Source organism: Melitaea cinxia, chromosome 28 (genome assembly GCF_905220565.1).
Source record: "Melitaea cinxia chromosome 28, ilMelCinx1.1, whole genome shotgun sequence".
NCBI lineage: Eukaryota > Metazoa > Arthropoda > Insecta > Lepidoptera > Nymphalidae > Melitaea > Melitaea cinxia.
In genome coordinates this window covers 7,685,824-7,710,048 of record NC_059421.1, presented here as the reverse complement: position 1 = coordinate 7,710,048, position 24,225 = coordinate 7,685,824, and the positions used below count along the sequence as shown (strand labels likewise).

General features: G+C 33.1%; 1 protein-coding gene and 1 pseudogene across 1 annotated transcript; both read left to right on the top strand.

Annotated features, from left to right (window-relative positions):
* The first annotated feature begins 331 nt into the window (after nucleotides 1-331).
* Nucleotides 332-22,785, top strand: LOC123667537 (poly(A) polymerase type 3). Its single transcript, XM_045601420.1, has 12 exons — nucleotides 332-527; nucleotides 1,171-1,400; nucleotides 1,833-1,940; nucleotides 2,886-2,997; nucleotides 4,096-4,254; nucleotides 4,461-4,793; nucleotides 5,149-5,325; nucleotides 5,755-5,862; nucleotides 6,687-6,739; nucleotides 7,982-8,143; nucleotides 9,513-9,662; nucleotides 21,049-22,785. The coding sequence occupies exons 1-12, from the start codon at nucleotides 407-409 to the stop codon at nucleotides 21,235-21,237; spliced, it is 1,902 nt and encodes a 633-aa protein (XP_045457376.1). The 5' UTR covers nucleotides 332-406; the 3' UTR covers nucleotides 21,238-22,785.
* Nucleotides 14,097-15,620, top strand: LOC123667536 (annotated as a pseudogene).
* Nucleotides 22,786-24,225: the final 1,440 nt, after the last annotated feature.

Below are 24,225 nucleotides of genomic sequence, written 5' to 3'. Positions count from 1 at the left end.
AGGCATAGCCCTCTTTCTTCATATACAAGGATCAGAGTTTAATCCAGTGTCTTTAATAGTTATTTAAGCTTAGTTTGTACTGAATATTAATTTTGTATTGAATGGGCTTTAAATCTATCAAAGCCTTTTAAAAGGGCAGCTTTATTAAATGTACATTAAACTGCTTTGTTTTCTAGGATTTTCCTTTTATCGCTGAAGGCTGTGTAAAATGTATATTGGATATTTTTTTTCAGGTACACTCAAATGTCTCCAATGTCCATTACTAACATCAAATATTTGTTTCTTTTGTTACAGGTCGTTAAAGCGTGCCGGCGGCTGCAAAAATTTAGGTTTAATTTAGTTAGGAAAAGTCTACCCACCATTAGTTTGATAGTTTAAAGATAACAAGTATATATAATAAGTCAAGATGTGGCCAGCATCGCAGTATTCTCACACCAACAATGCCTCAAGTGCATCAAAAATCAACGATCATCAAAATCCCAAGAATCTTAAGACTTTGGGAATGACTTCAGCTATATCTATGGCAGGTGTGTATTATTTTGAATTTTTGAATTTTTTTAATGCAATATTTTTGAATATTTATAATTTTCATCTCTTAATTTTGGTAAAATGTAATTTATATTACAAAAGTGTGTTTAAAAATCACAATTCAGTCTTTTACATCCTAGTACTGGGCAAAAGCCTCTACATGTAGGAGCTTAAATTATATCCAACAATCTTTAAGCATTACATTAAGATCTCGATATAATTAGATATTACATTGTCTAATGTTAATTCAATAGGGCTATAATAATTTGAAAATGTAGATAAAATCAAAGTTTTTAATATTGATTTAGTTGATATGACAACTTGTGTACAGCTTTACATGTATTTACATAATAATATTCAACAGAATACACATTTTATGAATTGATAATTTATTGGCATAATATATGCAAATGTAAACATAACATTAAGGGTAACATTTACCTTAAAAGTGAAAATTAATATATTGTTCGAATTTCACTAACTTGTTTAGACATCTCAGATAGACTGAAGACAAAAGTGTTAAGCTAATATTTAGTTATCTATCTGTATATTTAGAACTGTATTATGGATACTTCACATTATGTCTGTAACAATTATGTATAATGTTCTATAATTTTTTTTTTTTTTGTTTTCTTTTCCTAGGTCCTAAACCCATAGACATTGAGAAAACAAACGAACTAAAGACGTGTCTAGTACCATTTGGTGTATTCGAATCTGAAGATGAGATGCACCATCGAATGGAAGTACTGGGGTCATTACATAGTCTTGTACGTCAGTGGATCAGGGATGAATCTCTGAGAAAGAACATGCCACCGAGCGTTGCTGAGACTGTTGGGGGCAACATATATACATTTGGGTCTTACAGACTCGGGGTGAGTTGACTTCATATGCTATAGAAGTACTGTTTCATTATTAAAAATAAATTAATAGCTGAAGCTTATTATTCAGTGCAGGATTATATTAATGATATAGATTTGTATCTATGCTGTATTTCATACAAGATATTAACAATTTTATATTAAAACACAGTTTTTTTAAGAGTAACTGAGGAGTGTCTTGTATTTTCTTCTCTCCAGAGCTTATTACGAATTGGTGGTAGTCACTTTTCATGATAATTAAAATTTGTAAGATGACAATTCAAAGTTGCTTTTGGAGCCTATTCGAATGAATTCATTTATGATTGCTATGATTTGGTTTTGATTTTATTAGTATGTACACTGCTTTCAAAATTATACATACATTACACATCTTCCATAAGATTTCTAATATTGACTCTTCTAAAATGTCTCATTATTTTTCTTTAGGTTCATCACCGTGGGGCTGACATAGATGCCCTGTGTGTAGCGCCGCGTCATATCGACCGATCGGACTACTTTACTTCCTTCTACGAGTTACTTAAGAATCAGCCACAGGTATGTGTCAATATAATTTAATAACTAATTTGTGACCGAAAGGAGCCATCCATAAATTTCGTCACATGAATTTCACTATTTTTTTGACCCCTCCCCCGTCTTCGCCACAGTTTATCACATTTGTGATACATACACCCCTCTACCTAGTGTAACATCACATAATTTGAGATTTCGAACATCAGTTTCGACTATTTTTATTTCGATTTAAATATTGTTTTAATAAAATTAACATCAATCAAAAATGGGTATGAAAATTTATAAAATATGAATGTAAATTTGTCAACAAAACAATTTACTAAGTTAATTGTTAATAAGTATGTAGTTCAAATACCAAATTTTAATAATTATAAATTGGATATATTTTAAAATGTAATATCACAAAATTTGGACCCCTCTCCGCCCTATGTCACACATTGTCATATTTCGTCAACCTCTTACCCCCTCTTTTACTCACTCACTCACTTCAGCCTATCACAGTCCACTGCTGGACATAGGCCTCCAAAAGCTCGCGCCAAAAATGGCGTGAACTCATGTGTCCACTGCTGGACATAGGCCTTCACAAGTTTACGTCAAAAATAACGTGAACTCATGTGTTTTGCCCATAGTCACCACGCTGGGCAGGAGGGTTGGTGACCGCAAGGCTGGCTTTGTCACACCAAAGACGCTGCTGGCCGTCTTCGGCCTGTGTATTTCAGAGCCAGCAGTTGAATGGTTATCCCGCCATCGGTCGGCTTTTTAAGTTCTAAGGGGGTAGTGGAACTATCCCTTAGTCGCAGCTTACGATACCCAAGGGAAGAGAGGGGGTGGGGAGCATTTTTTAATGCCATAACCACACAGCCTCCTAACGTGAGACGTAATTAATTTATGGGTGGCAACAAGATTTGTATATCATTGGATATTGACGCTTTTTTTCTTTTCTACAACATAAGTATCTATTTTTTACAGGTAAAGGATTTGAGGGCAGTGGAAGATGCGTTTGTACCGGTAATTAAGATGAATTTCGACGGTATTGAAATAGATTTGCTGTTTGCGAGACTTGCCTTAAAGGAAATTCCAGGTATGTTAATTTCTTCAACCAAAATTAAATTGCATTAATAATTTATTCCTGTTAATGATATTATGTAGCAATTGTTATTACACACACACACACACACATATATATATATATATATAGCCATAAGTCCGCCCATTGTACTTCACTGCCTGTACCTATCTTTATGCTTTGTTTGCAATATATTTGTGGTGTACAATAAAGTATAAAAATATATACATACATAAATATATATATAATATATGTGAATGCTAGCTACTATATTGTTTGTTATATCCTTATGCCAAATTGTTAACCCATAAACTTTAGCCGAAACAGGACTTAATAACTTATCGATTTGGATAAAAAGGTGGAGAATTAAGACTAACGAAACAAAATCTATTAATATTACCTTTACATTAAGAAGAGGCACTTGTCCACCCGTCAAACTCAATAACTTAAGAGGTCCAACCACGCAAACCACGTCAGATATTTTGGTTTGTACTTGATAAACGACTTAGCTGGCAAAAACACATTTTCATAAAATGAAAACAATTAGGGCTACAACTACGTGGTTTCTATTGGTCACAATCACAACTGTCGCTAACCAGCAAGCATGGAAGCAGAAATTACCTTCGTATTCTAACAATATTGTAGTCATTTTTTCACTGTCTAAAAACTGGGATAAAACGACATTTTCTAAAAATGAATCCTAGCTAGATTTATTTATCTTCTCTGAAATCCCCTAATATACATACTAAATTTCATGAAAATCGTTGGAGCCGTTTCCGAGATTCAGATTTTATATATATACAAGAATTGCTCGTTTAATAGTATTAGATTAGATGAATCGTTTTTATTTTTATATATTTAAAATCAGCATGTATAATGTACAAAGTACTATTTATAAGTGAAGGTAAAACAGTGAAAAAAGGCGAAAGGAAAAATTATTTACTCAATCTCAATACATTACTTAATCGTCGGAATTTGAAAGTTTTTTTTCCGACGTCTCTACGACGTCTGTCCTCTTCCTTAAATCCGCCCATGTTGACACTACTGTGATTTTAAACTAGCACTACCTAGAAGATATAAACACTTTGCTCCATGTTTGTACATTTGTTCCAGATTCTTTTGATCTTCGAGACGACATGCTATTGAAGAATTTAGATCAGAAATGTGTCCGTTCACTTAATGGATGTAGAGTAACCGACGAAATTTTACGACTGGTTCCAAATATCAATAACTTCAGATTGACATTAAGGGCCATTAAGTTGTGGGCTAAACGTAAGTAAAGATTTTATTTTTATTTTAAACAGGTTGGCAAACAATCGTAAGGTTCACTTGATAGTAAACAAATACCTTAGCTCATAGGCGGCTCCAACACCAAAAGAATACTCTCTTTACTCTTACTCACAAAAAAAAAGTGTAAATACCAAACAAAATATCATGATTATGATGACAGTAGTACATTGTCCCAATTTTTTCTACAGGTCACGGCATCTACTCCAACACCCTGGGCTACCTGGGTGGTGTGTCGTGGGCTATGTTGGTAGCTCGGACGTGTCAACTATATCCCAACGCTCTACCTGCTACCCTAGTCCACAAGTTTTTCCTGGTCTTCAGCCAGTGGAAGTGGCCCCAGCCTGTTCTACTAAAGCAACCAGCAGCAGTGAACCTGGGGTTTCCTGTTTGGGACCCGCGGGTCAACGTGTCTGATAGGTTCCACCTGATGCCCATTATAACGCCGGCTTATCCACAACAGAACTCCACTTTCAACGTCTCTGCCTCCACCAGGACCGTCATCATGGAAGAATTTAGGCTGGGTAAGTACTGACATACATTTTTGTGCAACTGGGTCGGCAAACAAGCGTACGGCTCTGATGGTAAGCGATTACTTTAGTATAGAGACACCTGCAACACCAGAAGCATTGCTGTGTTGGACCCACCCCTGACCTGTCCCAAAGACTCTTGTCACCTTACTCACTAGAGGAACACAACACTGCTTGAAAGTAGTATTATGTAGTTAGTATTTTTAGTAGCACTATATCCTACTAATTATAACAGCAAAAGTATGTAAAGATTCTGTTGTTTTCCTTTATAATATAGCCTATGTCACTTTCTCTGGGACTTCTCTTCGACTGGGGCTAACGGAGAATGTTTTTTTTTTTTTGTTTCCAGGGTTGGCCATCACAGATGAGATAATGCTTGGCAAGTGTGGCTGGGAACGTCTCTTCGACGCACCCAACTTTTTCTCACGCTACCGACATTTTATTGTATTGCTCGCCTCATCTGGACAAGCGGCAGATCAATTGCAGTGGTGTGGCCTCATCGAGAGCAAAATACGTCACCTAATAGGTAAAGATCTAGCCTAATTCCTAAAATTATTTTATTTATTTATGCCTATGGATGTACTCCCACAAGAACCCAACACTACTTGATAGCCATGCTATTTAACTGTAATTTTTTGTTAGGTTAAAACATTTTTCCAGTCGGGCTGCCCTAAATTTTAAACTATTTTGATCATGCTATATGCTATCTTAATAAATCTTCAATAAATATTCATTAGTTTGAGAATTTTTGGAGGTAAATGAAATAAAATTACTTATTATTATTTATGGTTCATGTTAAAAAAAATGAACTTCTTCAAAACAATAAAGGTAGCTAAAATATCAACCAATAGAAAAAAATCTACATTTAAACATGTCAATGCACCTAGTGTTATCCAGCAACTTTAATATATATTACATCCTTATTAATATTTTTTTTGTTTTTTTTCTCTTTCAGCTACCCTTGAAAGAAACCAGCATATTACAATAGCCCATGTGAACCCAGAGTGTTACAACTCCGTTCCTCTCAGTACCAATAATGGCCAGCCTCTAGCTTTACCACCGGGTATGATAAAATTTCCTCACTATTTGGAATTTTAATGATAATATAAAATAACTTATATGATATGTAGTTTAAATACGGTCACTCGGGGTAACTTTGATTGACCAGGTAACTTTGACAGTCAAATCGCTAAATTATTTTTGATTTTTTAAGTTGTCCACATTTAGTGCGTAAAATTATATTTACAAAATTTGTTTACTCAACAATGAACTCTCTGCAAAAAAAGAAGCTTTTGAACGAAGTTTATGTCAAAAACTTTGCTAAAAGTTCGGCGCACAATTTTTGTATTTTTTTCAGTGGTAAACTTTTTTGATAAGTTGTCAGTTTTGCTACTATCAAGATATGTAAAAATATAATAGACCCTTTAATATTTTCTACGTGACATTGGCGAAATCATCTGTACTCATTTGGCACTGTTGGAAGCCATTAACCCTAAAGAAGAAGAAGAAGAACCTTTAATATGTCTATCTTAAAATCTCATCTGTGTCAAAGTTACCCATAAAGGGGTACTTTGACACACAACAAAATTACCAGTTTTTGATACATTTAAAGTTTTTTAGATGTTAAATAACTTGAGAGTATGAAAACCAACCTGAGAGCACATATTAACTCTTGTGTCTCATATTTAACATTGTCAAAGTTACCCCGATTGACTGTAATTAATTTTCACATTTAATTGTTTATATTATCAATATTTTATTTCATATCTGCAATCAAAGTATATTAAATAAATAAATAACTTTTATTATCAGCTACGTTATTGTCAAAATGCAATATTTGATTTAATTATTGTTACAGTAATAGTAACTTGAATTGGTTTTTCACAGGTACTCCGGTACCATCTGAGGTGGAGCTCAATGAAATTAAAAAGAATGACAAAGTAAGTGTTATTTATAAAATTTTCATGTCACAATTTTGTAGGTAAAAATACTTCTCCGAAACAGCTGGACCAATTTTTATGAAATTTTGTGTGCATATCGGGTAGGACTGAGAATCGGCCAACATGTAAGTTATCATACCATAACGTAGGGGAAGTTATAAAGGGGAGGGAATTAAAGGGGGTAATAACATATATGACAAAAAAATGTTTGCAGGGTCAGCTATTTAATATATAAAAAAATAGTACCTACAGTCTCTTGCAAATTCTTCTCTGCGCAGTCTTTTTTTTTTCTTTAATATTTAAAGAGGGTTTGTTCAAACATTTAAGGGGGCGTCCATAAATTACGTGAGGTATTTTTTTTAAACTTCCTGTCCCTCCCTCCCACTCTGGTGATATGTCGTGAGATTTTATTCAACCCCCTCGCCCAACCCCAATCTCACGTGACATTTTTCAAAATGTGGGTTTCTTACGTAAACGCGTTGGATTGTTATTGTAAAAACAAAAAAAAAAAAATGTCCTTCGTGCTTTGCCAAACAAAAACAAATATGGTGGTTTGACAGTCAGTAGATGTATAACGTCGAAGTATGAATGAAATTATTTTCTTTCGAACGAATTAGCGAGTGATCTTAATTGCAATACGATTACGCTTAAGATTAAATCTTAAACATGTGCAATTTGGATTAAATGGACCAAAATAGTATTTTTTTTTTTTTTTTTGTTTCAATCGAAAGAAAATTGCGTGATATTGCCCTCTCTCCAACGTAAAATTAGATGAGATTTAACTCGACCCCCTCCCCCCCCTAAACATCTCACGTATTTTATGAACGCCCCCTAAGATGGCAGGCACCCTCATAGAAACATCTTAAAACTATCTTCGTTTACATGCTAAAATATAATACAAAATTATTGCTTCTGACGATAGTGGATGACTTAATATTACATTAATCATACCTATATCAAGCAGATTCATATTGTTAACAGTATTGAAAGCCTGTCTTTCTAGTTCGACCCGCACACATTACATGAGTATGTGATAAACATCTTCAAATTGGTTGCACTCGACACATTAAAATTTTAATTAGTAAAATGAAGACTCGATGATGCCTCTGAAGCCTATTTGAATAAAGTTATTTTTGATTATGATTAAAATGAAAATTATCCTTATTAATTATTAATATTGTATAAATTAGAGATTGTTTTATATGACACTTTTAACAGCGAGATCATTTTGTTTTGTTCTAGGGTGAAGTAGTAGCTAACGCGTGCGCGATGTGGTTTATTGGATTAGTGTTTGACAAGACCAATGTCAACATTGACCTTACATACGACATCTCGTCTTTCACAAAGGCTGTTCATTACCAAGCAGAGAACAGTAATATGCTACGCGAGGGAATGACTATTGAGGTATGTATATTTATATTTTATGACATATTTTTTAATATACAGTACTCTAATACTTTATAATACAGGATGTATCTCCTATGTTCCTTCAGATGAAGAGTAATTGGCTTCAATGTTCCGTAACTGCAATAGATTACATTCTGCATCAAACAAAAATCTTAGCCAATATTTTTAACTAGCTTCTCTGCGCGACTTCGTCCGCGTGAAATAGAGGCGCGCGCAATACTTGATCATTATTTTGCTGCGATGTTATTTAAAAACTGTGATATCTCCTGAGATACTCATTGAAATCGAATTATGTAAAAGGCTATTTTGTTTTAAATTAAATACGTGATGAATAACGTATTTATTTAGATAAGGATTAATATCATGTTTATAAAAACATCGTCGCAAATAATGCATTATTTTAGAACAAACTTGGTTAGTATAAAAAAGGTTATAGTGAGCCAACCTTAAAAGATAGATATATGCTGTCGCGGACTTTTTTTTAGAACTTTTAAAGAGGATCAATTCTGTCATACGTGATTTTTGCGGAACTTTAACTGTTTTCACAGCGCACACAGCGGAAGCTCTCAAAAGAAAAAAGAACCCCCGATTTTGAAACATTCTTCAGTGCTCAGCTCATTTTTGTCTTAGCGTGATGATATATAGCCTATAACCTTCCTCGATAAATGGGCTATCTAACACTAAAAGAATTTTTCAAATCGGACCAGTAGTTTCTGAGATTAGCGCGTTCAAACAAACAAACTCTTCAGCTTTTATAATATTAGTATAGATTTGACTGTTTAAATAGATAAGACACTTTAATAGACTCGTTCCGCATGATATATAGGTATCGTGAGCGCGTAAGCACGGTTATAATTTACAGTAAAAAAACATTCTGCAAGAAAGGGAATTCATTTCCATATGCAGCATTTTAGTTGTATGCAGCAGCTAGTTACAATATTTCACTTGATCAACATTTTGAGGGCTAAGAAAAATAGTACGGATATCCAGAAGTATGTTGCCAGAGTAGCTTGTATATTAAGACAGTAAAATTAAAAAAAAGCCTAAGATCTTTTTTTTCATGTGGAATGTTATCTATAACCCTACAAAAGCCCCCCTTTGAGGAAACTTAGTTATGAGTCGAACAGCTTACTTCATACAGATGCTCTCAATCCTTAGGCTATTAATTTTTTCACACGTGAGAATGGGAGTTCCTTGATAATGTCGCCTTTAATTATCTCCTTCGGATTATTTGAATAACTTTTAAGTTGAAAATTTTTAAAAATCCCCTAGGTAATAATGCCATTTTGTGTCTTAATATTATAACTCCAGTAAGTTTACCAAATATATCAATGTGTGTCAATAGATTGTATCTTTGGCCTTCCAGGCGCGACATGTACGTCGCAAGGAACTCCACCAATACCTATCAGCTCCGCTGTTGAAACGCGAACGGACGGCTTCTGGAGCTAAACGAAAGTTAGAGGCTCCGACTGCTAGACCACCTGGAAAGAAGAGTAAACGCCTCTCTGAAAGCAGCGTGAGTAGCTATATTAGCTCTATTAGTCCTAATAGTTCTAATAGCTCTAATAGCTCATCCCCTAAGCCCGCCACGCCCCCTTCGCCCCCGGGGCCGAATGACTTCTGGCTCAAGGGCCCCTGGGCGCCTGGTAAAATACAGCGCTGTTTGCAAAATTCCTTCATTCGGATAGGGGCGTTTAATGATATTAAAAAAACTATAAAAAAAAAAATTAAAACAGAAAAAAAAAGAATAAAAAACATTAAAAATAAATACATTTAAAAAAAATAAAAAAAAAATAAAAGAAAAAAATAAATTTATAAAAAAAAAATTTATAAAAAAAATATTTAAAATGTAATAATGTAAAAAAAAAACGCGTGAGAATCACGCTAGTTTTACAATGATCTGTTTATAGGAAGGTGTTTACAAAGCCTCCTATCCTATCTGTTTATTTTATTCTTTCTTAAACGATTTCAAAAAAGGAGGAGGATACTCAATTCGACCGTGTATATATATATATATATATATATACATATACACGGTCATTATCTATCATATCTAATGGTGGTAGCTTTGTTGTATATATTGTCAATTGTCTATAATTTTATTGTTTTAAAATAATTGCGCTATTTAAGCGTTACCATAAACCATTTGTGCCATAAGCGTTACTAGAAAAATCTGTGATCGTTTTAAATAAGATATATATATATATTTCAAAAAGGAGGAGGATACTCAATTCAACCGTATATATATATATATATATATATATATATATATATATATATATATATATATATATATATATATATATATATACACACACACACGGTCATTATCTATCATATCTAATGGTGGTAGCTTTGTTGTATATATTGTCAATTGTCTATAATTTTATTGTTATAAAATAATTGCGCTATTTAAGCGTTACCATAAACCATTTGTGCCATAAGCGTTACTAGAAAAATCTGTGATAGTTTTAAATAAGATGCAATAATATAATTTATATTCTTTAAATATAATAGAGCAACCTTTGTTGTAGTAAGATAGTCAGATCAAAATTGTGATTTATGTTATTTGTATAAAATTATTAACCTTTTCATCGGCCTCCTCCCTGGGTAAACGGTCGCAATGTATACTTTGAAGTCCTACTTTTCAACCTCTACGTTGAAACCGTTTAAAAAATATATCGTTATATGTTCGATATGAATATGATGACGCCGCGCTGGCGCAACGGTCACAGCTATGGATTATGCCTGTTGCGCTGGCGGTTGCGGGTTCGATCCCCGCACATGACAAACATTTGTATTGGCCATACAGGTGTTTGCCGTGGTCTGGGTGTTAGTGCAGTCCTTGTGGGTCTCCCCACCGTGCCTCGGAGAGCACGTTAAGCCGTCGGTTCCGTTTGTTATCATTTACACCTGATAGCGATCGTTACTCATAGTAGGGAATATATCCGCCAACCCGCATTAGAGCGGCGTGGTGTCTTTAAGCTCTGATCCTTCTCCTACATGGGGAAAGAGGCCTATGCCCAGTAGTGGGATATTACAGGCTGAAGTGTATATGTGGAATATAATTTTGTTGAATACTATAGCCTGTTTTTTTTCGCTACGGACTAAATTGACATAAGCTGTGTTGCTAGTTTTTTGCGAATCATTAATAGTGATATACCACTACCGGAACTTTACGTAATTTACAATTTAGTATCGTTTTTCAGCAATAATTACAAAAATGTGTCTTAAAAACTTTAGAATGTGGCGACAACCGTAATGTACCTATAGGCATATCTATATATGTACCTGTATGGCTAATGTATAGATATGATAAATGAAACACTTATTTTTTTAATTATTTATTAATCTTAGTAATCACATGCAAATTAAGGCTATCTTTCAGATTAAAAACTATCGAATTATGGGGTTTTGGGGAATGGAGGGTGGAGGGTGGAGGGTGGATGGGGAGCTATACTAGGCAACATTGCCATCGTTCGGTAACCAATGGTTATGGAGATCTATCTATCTCAGTCTATGTTGTCTATACGGCTGTTTCAATAGTCAATCTGTCTCTGGTTTTGCCTCTTAGTGATAGGTTTTTGACGCAACTTCTATGGAGCTCACGTCAAAATTATATCTCTAGTAAGCAAATTCAGAGATAGATAGAATATTGAAAGTGGTCGTATGTCGTTTATGTCAGTTCGTATCGTTTATTGATCTTGCAGTCGAGATCAGTTCTACGTACTCCTGTTCGAAAATAACATGTGAAATGTGAAATAAACGTGTGAAAGCTGCGGAATTCTTCTAATCTTAAAACTTTAACCATGGATATCTCCATAATATCTGCATAACCATGGGGTTCCGAAGGGTGGCAGTGGTACCGGAGGTACCAGTTTCTCTTCATAATTTGCCTTATGTGCAACTTTTGGAATGCTCAAATTCTCATTCTCCTTGAGCACTTTGTATACCGAAATCCTGGCTATGTTTAAAATTTCAGCAGTTTTTAAAACACATTAGTTTTTCTTCAGCGTTTAGGTCGGAGATTCTGTTCTCTTTTCGGTGTATACATATTTGTACGCGTTAATTATCATGTTTTTTTCACTTTCGGCGAAAGATATATGCTTTTGTCTTTTTCTTGGCGAAAAGTTTTCTTCATCACGCTTACGCGACAAAGTTGAAGGCTGAGCGTCCATTATATATGGCTCAAACAAAATAACAAATCTTAAGAAATAAAAAAAAAACCACGTAACAAAAAAAAAAACAAACAAACTCAACGAAAAGGAAACAAATAACACGTGAAATCGCATACGACAACGGGCGCATTCGAACACTTCAGAGATTGAAGGACGAATGCCGTGTATTCAAAATAGCACCGTGTTTTCGTTTTTTATGGCATTAGCTACAGTCTATCGACCAATTTCTAACTTGTTATTGCGTATTCTTCAGCAACAAATAAATAATTGTTGTATTTACTCCGTATAATGAGTAATTACAATCAAAAAATATATATTTTTTTTATCTGATGCTCCATAGTTACCATGATTTTTAAAAGATTCGTCAAATAATAATAATAAAATTATGTGGGCAAAGTAAAAAATTACGATTCATAAAACCGGTTTCGTAGTACAGTACTATCACTAAAAAGCTGGTCTCATTATTTCGGAAATTGACATTTGCATGTGTCAATTTAGTCCGTAGCGAAAAAAAACAGAGTTTAGAACAGATTTTTATTCCATTTGTATCTCTATTCATCATATCATCATATCAGCCTATTGCAGTCCACTGCTGACATAGGCCTCCACAAGTTCTCGTCAATTAATCGATAAAAAAATTTGAAGTTACGAATATTTTCCAAATAAGTACAATTTTAAAAGCAATATTTTTCTTAGAAAACTAAAAAAAATTTAACGAACTATCTTCATCAAAGTAAACTAATAATAATAAATAAAAAAAATAATTAAAATATGTAATTATTTTTAATACATTTTGTATTAAATAATAATGCTGCTTGTTTTAACATATGGAGCCGAGACGTGGACACTGACAAAGGGACTGGTCCACAAATTTAAAGTCGCGCAGCGTGCAATGGAACGGGCTATGTGCTTGGGGTTTTTACCTCAAAGATAGGATCAGAAATGAGACTATCCGCAAGAGAACGAAAGTAACCGACATAGCCCACAGAATTAGTAAGTTGATGTGGCAGTGGGCTGGTCATCTGTGTCGCAGGACCGATGAGTCAGCAGGCCATTGGAGTAGACAGGTTCTGGAGTGGAGACCGCGTCTTGACAAACGCGCAGTGTGGGACGTCCTCCGGCCCGTTGGACCGACGATCTACGTAAGATTGCCGGTGTAGGCTGGATGAGGATTGCGAAAAACCGGGATGTCTGGCGCGAACTTGGGGAGGCCTATGTCCAGCAGTGGACTGCCATAGGCTGAAGTGATGGTAGTGATGATGGTGATATAACATATTTGAAATTTTTAACAAATTAATTATGTAAAAAACATGTTATTAATTTTTATTATACATTAGAAAATGATCAAGATGGTCTTTTGGTCTTTCAAGATGGTTGTCACACTAACTAGCACAAAGATCGCGCGGCTCGTACGACTAGCGATGTGACCAAATTTACCAAAACTTGCAAAGCGAAAAATTGTGAAATGGCTCTTAATACATTGTTTAGGAACCGATATTTTATAAACATACTAGCTGACCCGGCGAACTTCGTATCGCCTAACACAAACTTTATCGTATGTTATTAAAGTTCGAATTGACTTTTAAGTATTATCACAAATCTTTTGTATGGGAGTATAGAAAAGTGTTGTTTTTAGACTTTTTCAGGAAATTTAAAATTTTTTTTTTAGAACCATCCTCGTACTTCAAGGAATATTTTAAAAAAAGAATTACCGAAATCGGTCTAACCGTTCTCGAGTTTTGCGCTTAGCAACACATTCAGCGACTCATTTTTATATTATAGATTTTATAATGACAGTTTACTTTTAGGCACTCATTTTCTCACATATTTCTTGACCTATCAGCTTTTCAATCTTTTTTCATTAATCCATCTTCATGACGAATCATAATTTTTTTTCATAAGAATACATATTCAAGCTATTTAGGCCACTATATCATTGTTATTCGTACATAACTTCATATTTATGATAAATAATATCACGTTTTTCTTTCTCTGTTTAATACGCGATTTAATAGGACGTTGGTTTTTAACCGACTTCAAAAAAGAAGAAGGTTACTCAATTCAATCCTATATATGTGTTTTCTGGTTCCGGTTTTTTTTGAGATTCGTTCGTTTCGTTTCGTTTCACGTAAACATGACAAAATGGAAACACAATTTCAACTTTTGTTCGATAAAATTAAACTAGAAAAGAAAAACAGTCTGAAAAAATTACTGAATCCATTACGAAGAACATTATGTCTAGACTGGATGAAAAATTAACACCGATAATAGAAGAAAACAAAAACTTAAAGTTAAAAATAGAAACCCAGGCGAAAGAGATAGAATATTTAAAGAGAGAAAAAAGAAATAACAATATAATTATATTTGGTATGAAATAAGTAGAAAAATCAACATTAGAATTAATGGATATAATAGCTAAAACATTCAAAAGCGACATAAATGTTGATATCGAGGAAAATGCAATAAACAATTTATACCGATTAGGGAAAAAAAGTATAGAAGGTAAGAAACCGAGGCCAGTCATCTGTTCCTTTGTTAACGGATGGAAAAAGAATGAAATAATGAAAAACAAAAAACATCTTAAGGAGATATATGTCACTGAAGACTACCCAAAGGAAGTTCTGGTAAAAAGGAAGGCATTGCAGGCGGACTTGATAGAAGAAAGGAAAAAGGGCAAAATAGCGTTTTTGAAATATGATAGACTTGTAGTAAAGGAAATTGAAACAAACACCGAAAAAAGAAAACGGGAAACTTCTTCTTCACCACATTCTTCGGATATTCAACCTAAAAAACAGCAAGCCACCGTACCCTTTAAGGCCAATAGAACAAACGCCTTTGATATGATGAGAATGAGACCTAACTCTCTTACTTAACGCCCCTGCAAACAAGCAACAGTATCAACAAATTCTCGGCAATCAGAAAATCCAAATCTAACAAAAACAAGAAACAAAAATACATTCAAGTTGAAAACTACACCTCCCCCAAGCCTACTAGTCCTCGTGGGGGAAAACGATCAACACTCTCTAAGGATAGACAAACAAAAAAGGGATAATAACTGCGTCATACATATAGCGACGCTTAATACACATTCACTAAGATCCCCAGAGAATCTCATTGAACTAGAAACAGCAATAGACGAAATCAATGGGAGTATTGATGGTATAAGCGAAGTGAGAAGACTAGGAGAAGGAATAGAAGACCACGGGAAGTATTTACTGCATTACAAAGGGGAAACACCGGCGCAATACGGTGTTGGTTTTTTAATAAATAATAAATATACCGACAGAATCGAAGAATTGAAATCTGATGTTGAGTATTGCTATTCTTTCGCATATGCATGCGAAAGAATAGCAATACTCAACATCAGACTTCTCGTACAAAACAGCAGAGATAAATTATGGTCAATTATTCAAGTGTACTCGCCAACTGAACCAGATAAAAAACAAGATATAAACAAAATAGAAGAATTCTACCAAGAATTACAAAGTACTATGGATACTGCTCATAAAAATATAATAATAATGGGTGATTTAAATGGACAAATTGGGGAGTGCCAAAGTGGCGAAGAGTACACCTTAGGAAGACACGGTTATGGTAACAGGAGCAAAAACGGGCAAAGATTGGTTAACTTCTGTTTAGAAAATAAAATAAGTATCCTGAATAGTTTCTTTAAAAAGAAAAAGAGTAAGAAATGGACGTGGATTTCCCCAAATGGGCTCATTAAAAATGACATTGATTATATTATGACAAATAAACCAAAAGTTTTTAAAGATATGTCAATTGTACATAATCTAAATTTTAATTCGGACCATAAAATGATTCGTGCTACGTTACGAGGTACTTATACAAAGAAAAGTCGAAGGCTGCACACTGAATCGGTTTGTGAACATTAAAAACAACGAAGAAATAATGAAAACTTAAAAAAAAACTGGAGAGAAGAGAAGGAAAAGAATACAACAAACCGATTGAGGCAACATACTGCGACTTTGTAAATACTCTCAAAACTGAAGCTAGGAAAGTGTTTTCAAATAATAAAGCCACACTATCCACCGAAAGGATTCAATTAGTGACGCTGTATTTCATACAACATGTTTCTAATTTTGTACTAAAACACAGTTTATATATTATTTTCAAAAGAGTAACTGCAGAGTTTCTTGCCGATTCTTCTCTGCAGAATCTACATTCCGAATCGGTGGCAGCTTCACTTTTACAAAAATAAAAATTTGTTTTTAAAGTTTTAATTTGTAAAATGACGATTCAAAAGTGCTCTTGGAGCCTATTTGAATACAGCCATTTTTTATTTTGATATTGATTTTAATTACTTTAAGAAAGAAAATTACTTTTACAAGGCAAGAAAACCAAAGAAACGCGGAAAGATATCACAGAATTAAGTAAAAAAATCAACATAAATATAAGGAAAGACAGGAAACAAAAAAGGACAAATACTTTTCAATATCATATTAAAAAAACATGTGAAGTAAAAGTAAAAAAAGCGTTTAAAGAATTAGAATCGAAAGAATTGGATGCCAAATATCAAGGATAAACAAGGAAGATGTACTTCAAAAAGACCAGATATATTAAATATTGCTACGGAATATTATAAGGAGCTGTACAAAAGCAGAAGTAACGAACTTGAAACAATTATGACAGACGACAGACGATACGCAACATACTGAACCTATACCACAAATTATAAAAGAAGAAACAGAAAGAGCTATTTCTACGCAGAAGTTAGGGAAAACACCCGGACCAGATCAAATCACCAATGAACTCCTTAAAATATCTATGCCGGTAGTTGTGGCTAAACAAACCAATTTGTTCAACGAAATAGTAACAACAGAAGTTATACCGGAAGATTGGACGAAGTCAGTGATAGTTTTATTACACAAAAAAGGAGACAAAGGAGATATTAACAATTATAGGCCAATAAGTTTAATGTCGAATAAATATAATCGATAAGGTATTTTCTAAAATAATATTGTTTAGGTTAACTAACACCCTTGACGAAAATCAACCAATGGAGCAAGCTGGATTTAGAAAAAACTTCTCGATTCTCATTGACCACGTCCTACGCCAGATACTTCAAAAATACAGAGAATACAACAAAATATATTATTTGGAATTAGAGGAGGCCTTTGTCGAAAGACAAGCTGTTAAGAGAAGAGGTAAGCCGAATGCCGAGAATACGTTTTAGTTTAGTTAAGTTATAGTTTTCTTGCTTCAACTGCTCCTGCACACCATTGTAGCAAGGATCTCGTGACGATGGTAAACTTGTGTATATTATATTTACAGGCACGGATCATGAGCGACAAAACTTCGTTTTAGCTTAGGTTGAAGATCAAAGCTCAAGATTCGTGCCGATAATAAAACTTCGTATAAAATTGCTATAGAGTAAGTTGATTGAATGGTAGGCGTTTTGTCTGAATCAGATGATGTATGTTTTCCACGATTTTTATAAATGGTGTGTTTTTATGTTTTAACACTTAAATTGAAGACTGATTAAATTCTATTTAACGAAGTGAACAAATGTACTTGGTGTCGTTTACTCAGTAATGTGGTAAATGCGAAGGTTTGGTGGGATGGGTCGATAGAAATGTTTGTTTATTTGTTATTTGTTATGTAACAAGTAATACAAGTTGGAACGTAGATCATCATTTCAGTCTATTGCAGTCCACTGCTGGAAATGGGCCTCCACAAGTTTGCGCCAAATATGGCGTGAACTCATGTGTGTTGCCCACAGTCACCTCGCTGGGCAGGCGAGTTGATGACCGCAGGGCTGGCTTTTCCGCACCGAAGACGCTGCTGCCCGTCTTCGGCCTGTGTATTTCAAAGCCAGCAGTCAGATGGTTATCCCGCAATCGGTCCGCTTTATAAGTCCCAAGGTGGTAGTGGAACTATGCTATCCCTTAGTCGCCTCTTACGACACCCACGGGAAGAGAAGGGGTGGCTACATTCTTTGATGCCGTAGCCACACAGCAGGAACGTAGCTAGGATATAGGATATTTGGATTTGGAATCGGAATTTACGTGGGTGAAACTGCATAATGTGGTTATTTACTTTTATAGAATTAAATGTGCTTTACTTATTAACTTTTAAATCTAAGACTGACGACTCACTCGACTCACGACTCACAATATTTAATTTTTATACGTTATTTTTACTGTTATATTAAAAGTATATTTATGTATTGAAATTTAAATCAAAGACTGACGACTCACTTATATTCAAAGTGAAAAAGGTGATATAAAATTTGTTTTATTTATTTTGTAGTAATTTTAAATGTACTTTAAAGTATTTTACATTTAAATGAAAGACTGACTATTCACTTATATGAAAAGTGAAAAAGATGATATAAAATCTGTTTTATTTATTTTGTAGTAATTTTATATCTACTTTAATGTATTTACATTTAAATGAAAGACTGACTATTCACTTATATAAAAAGTGAAAAAGATGATATAAAATCTGTTTTATTTATTTTGTAGTAATTTTATATCTACTTTAAAGTATTTTACATTTAAATGAAAGACTGACTATTCACTTATATAAAAAGTGAAAAAGATGATATAAAATTTGTTTTATTATTTTGTAGTAATTTTAAATGTACTTTAATGTATTTACATTTAAATGAAAGGCTGTCTATTCACTTATATAAAAAGTGAAAAAGATGATATAAAATCTGTTTTCTTATTTTGTAGTAATTTTAAATGTACTTTAATGTATTTTACAATGAAATAAAAGACTGACGACTCACTTAAATACAAAGTGAAAATCTTTAGTATGTATAATGTTATTTTCATAAAAATTGATGTTCTGTGTGTATCTATTATTATTTAAATCAAATTGCTTCAATTCTAAGCAAGTATGTTTAATTGTTTATACACATGAACCTATGACTAATTCTGTAATCATTTACTTGTTATAAAAATATTTCTTAGTTTTAAAAAGACTGTTAAAGTGTTCTTATGTTCGAACACTTTTTGTTTGACTGAATTTTATATTCATATTTTGTATTTTTGCGTTTTTTTTTTATGGATAAATAAACGTTGTTGATTATAACACAAAATTTTGTTTTCTTTTTAAAACCTCTGTTCCTTTTGATCTTTCAAATTATTTGCTTTATTTCATTAATTTCATTGCAACCCACAAACAACAAGATTATAACACTAAAATACCAGAGAGACACTAATAAAAATAATTTAATAATTCATTACTCGTCTTGAAGTCATAGCAACATTACAATATATATATTAAAAAATGTTAGAAACAGTAAATCAACATACTTATCTCGGCATACTTATTGATAACAGATTTGGCTGGAAGCCTCAGATAGTCACGTCTGCTCTAAATTAAGATCTCTACTTAGTAGATTGTGTATATATATCTAAACTAATATTATAAAGAGGTAAAGTTTATAACTCTGTATGTAGGGGTTAATCTTCGCAAATACTGATCCGATCATGAAAATTCTTTCACTAACAGAAAGCTATACTATTCGGGAGTGACATAGGGTATATTTTATTGTAATTGAATAAAAAATTCAGTAAATAAGAAAAAGATTAAAATATAATATCAAAATGGTAAATAAACTAGCGCCACCTATCGCTATTAGAAAACAATTTATTAGTCTTTCGACGTTATTAATTTAGTCTTATTTTAGTCTATCGACGACGTTTTCTCGATTTTTGATAGATGGCGTTGGAGCAACATATTATTTATTTAAGTGCTATAAAATTTGTTCTTTAAAGTATGTTACTTGGTTAATATAATAATAATTAACGCCTAACGAAGTGGGCACGGGTCGGCTGGTATAATATATATAGAAACCCACAAAATAAAAACGAATAAAAAAGTTTAATGTTTGCAATTTGACTTAAAAAGACAACCTAGTGTTCTGTTAAACGTTGGATTAAGGAATAGATTCAGACTAAGTACCAAGTACTTGACGAAGTAATAAATAATTCATAGTGGTAATCGGACTATAAAAGTACAGAATTAAATTCAATTTATACTAATAATCTAAAAAATACTGCAAGTAATAAATATGCAAAAATAGTACTACTGCAAATAATAAATAAAGAACATAAAAGCGAATTAAGAAAGCTATAGGTCGTACTTTTTTTTATGTCACTAGGTCGGCAAACAAGCGTACGGCTCACCTGATGGTAAGCGATTACAGTAGCTTATAGACACCTGCAACACCAGAAGTATCGCAAGCGCGTTGCCGACCCAATCCCCAATCCCCCCAGGAGCTCTGGTCACCTTACTCACCAATAGGAACACAATACTGCTTGAAAACAGTATTATTTTGCTGTGATCTTCTGTAAGGTCGAGGTACTACCCCAGTCGGGCTGCTCCATATTTTGAGCAGGAAATTCCTGCTGTGCCCTACCTCAGTACTGTACCCATTATCAGATAGAATTAATAAGGCATTAGATAATACACAGACGACTAATGACAATAATGACGCATCGGCGCAACGGCGATTGCGATGCGATTGATTTAAAGAAAAGTTGCATTTTAGGCGGGGGGGGGTGAATTCGGCTAAAATCTGTCTTCAGACAGCAAGGTGGAAAATTCTTAAAATTAGACAACTGATTTAAAAAAAAAATTATTTCCTAAAGCTAATTAATTAGAGAATGCTGAAAACTACTTCCACTGCCATATCTCATAAAATCAAGATTTTCTTACAAAATATGTATATATGTGAAATTAAATTTTCAGACGGATGACGTCAGCTGCTTATCGTACAACGAAGACTCAAACTCGTCAAATATATACGAAGTGAACATTCAGAATGGCACCGCATCGAACCAAAGCTCCCAGGAACAAGCGGATAAAAACAAACCGGCTACAGACAAACAGATTCCCTCAGAAAACCCATCGACGTCTAATAGTATCGCGTGTACGTAGCAGTACGAGGAATGGCGTCAAAGGTTCATATACGGAACCAGTAACGTCAAACTGAACAGATTTAAACGCGCTTAAGACGCTTAGTGTTTAGTTAAGTGAGCCATGAACATGAGTGGCTAAAAACTCCATCGGAGAAGTGAAGGTGTATAGTGACAGTGGTAGTGCTCTATGAATTGACCGCGAGTGATTTAACTATAAACAGGAAAAAAACCTTAAGTCGTTTTCGTTTCGGTGCAGTAGCTTTATGAAGCTGCCGTTTTACTATTGGTAAGTGGGGATGTATGGGTTTCAAATTTTATTATTAAAATTAGACACATTTATATTATAGTAGTCATGTTTTACAACGAATACTTTTCATTTATTCATTAGATGTTACATTGGACAGCGTCGCCGTTACGTAAGTTTAATTACTTAGAATAAAGATATTTGAAAACTAAAAAAAGTAGACAAAAAAAGGTATAATTATATATTATAGCTGTTGGATAGTTTTATAGTATTTTAAGGTTCATTATTAGTTATGTTCGTGAATATTATTTCCTTGCAGGTCCCCGGGGGCACATGGCTGACATGTAAGTTGGTTTAAAAATTAGATTAGGACGATGTATTGGCGTTAGCGAGGGGACTATTTCAACTTTTAACTAGAATATGAGAAATTGTTATATGCATTTACATGGATGTTATATATTTCTTAAATAGATGGTTTATTGTCAGACTTTATAGTTGACAAGTTTAGATTCGATGTTGTCGGAACTTCTAAATAATATTACGACGGATCATCGCTAAGAATATATTAACGAATGAGTAATAAATAGTTTTCTTGCAAACGCCACTGTAGTACAAAGTGGAAGATATTGTGTTTCATATACCATTTTTAACGATTCTTTAACCTTGTGTTTTTATGTTATATTAAATTTCATGTCTGATATATGATAAAAAAGTTCTTCTACTTGATGATTTGTTCACACTATTCCAAAACTGTACCATTCTCTTTCATCAAAAGTTATTTGCATTGTTCTTCTTGGTATTTTTCTTATTTGATATGAGAGATGTAATATGTATAAATATTTTTGACTAATGTAACTTCAAGTATGAAAATTTAAAAAAAATATTGATTATATTTCTATTTTGATAAATTCTTGAAACTAGGACTATAGTTAACCCTTTAACCGCCATGTCATAATTCGCGTGAAGTGCCTGTAGCGCCAGCAACATTTAGGTACAATTTTGCATAGTGTTGTAAAGTAACTTATCGATAAACAAAGTAATGAAATAAATAAAAATTACAAAATTTTAATCAAAGGTTTAATTTCTTTATTAAGTATAGTACCGCACATAAATTAATCTTCAAACATGCGTTAATCAATCTTTAAACATACTTAATCAGTCTTGATTGTTATTTCTTCATAAAAAAATTAATACTCTGGAGATGGACACGGGCTGTCTCTTGATTTTGTGTTAATTTTCGTTGTCTTTTGCCCGAGCATTACGTATTAAAATGATATTCGTTTCTCACTGCACAATAAATTTAAATAAAACAATTTAATAAAAGATATAATTACCTCTTCATTAATATCGAATTCTTCGTCTGACACAAATTCGTCATCGTCATCACCTTCTAGAATTCGTATTAATTTTTTAGCAGTCGTCATGGTAAATTTCAATTTTAAAAACACGAACGTAAAACTTACTAACTCACTACTATATCACAAAAACACGCGCAACACTCATGGAAATCTCCATACGGTTGTGACGTCATGAACGGTCGTGTTTATCCGACGCAGGCGCTGGCTATGTGCTGGCTATACTGGCGAAAAGGACTCAGTCTAGAGATGGGAATTAACATTTATAGTTGTGCGTACAAAAATAACTAAATCGCTAATTTCTTACAAAATATAGATTAATGTACTTATTTTATTCAATAACTTGGTATTTAATATAATATTTTTGTTTATGAATATTCCATATCTTATAAATTCTAACATTATGTCTCATCACTACTGTCGGATAAATACGACATAGGCGTTGGAAGTCAATACACTATATTAGTAAATTTACCTTAATTGAAATAGTATTTTATTTTGTTTCTTGATATAGTAAATCTGAATTGTAACACTAATTAAAAGTTTGAATAGATAAATTTTCGAAAAAAAAAATGTATTTTAGGCTAAAACATCATAATACGTTTAGAAATTGAATATATAATACACAGGGTTTTGTGTCGGATAAATCCGACTCAGGAGGAATAAGCCCGAAATTTCTTGTAAATCCGATTTAGGCGGTAAAAGGGTTAAGCAGTGTTTTCTTACAAAACGACTAACTTTATATGACTAATAACTAACAAATACTCTTTTATTTGTAATTCTATCGCTTTTCTGTATTCTATCTCATTTAAAATAATCTTTTTTTTTTACAAAAATATAATTATAAAAATCTCGTTACCCTTATTTGATATAAATTGTTTTTGAATAGATGAAAATTGAAAGATTTTTTTAAGATTTAGTTTTCAATGTATCGAAATGTTTTGATATTTGTTTATTTCAATGGAAGTTTCCATTGCAATGTTGTTATAAAATACTAATTATGTTGGAAAGTTACTTTTTCTAATTTAATTGTATTTTCTGATTTTTTAAAATCTCATACAGAATATTGCTGAACAAATTTTTTAAATTGTTTGATTAAAATTTCATTAATTATTTATTAACTAACTTCAAAAACTGAGAAGATTCATGTTCCACTGTTTTTTTTTTTTCTAAACGTTTCCTTTTTTTCTTCCAAATATAATTATTGTGACTGATTTAATTTTCTGAAGTTAGTTTTATTTTAATAGTATAAGTTTATAAGAATAAGGGTTGGATACTTTTTATGTAATAAATTTTGCTCTAGAATAATAAGCTAATGATCTATCTAAGATTGCCGGTGTAAGCTGGATGAGGATTGCTGAAAACCGGGATGTCTGGTGCGGACTTGGGGAGGCCTACGTCCAGCAGT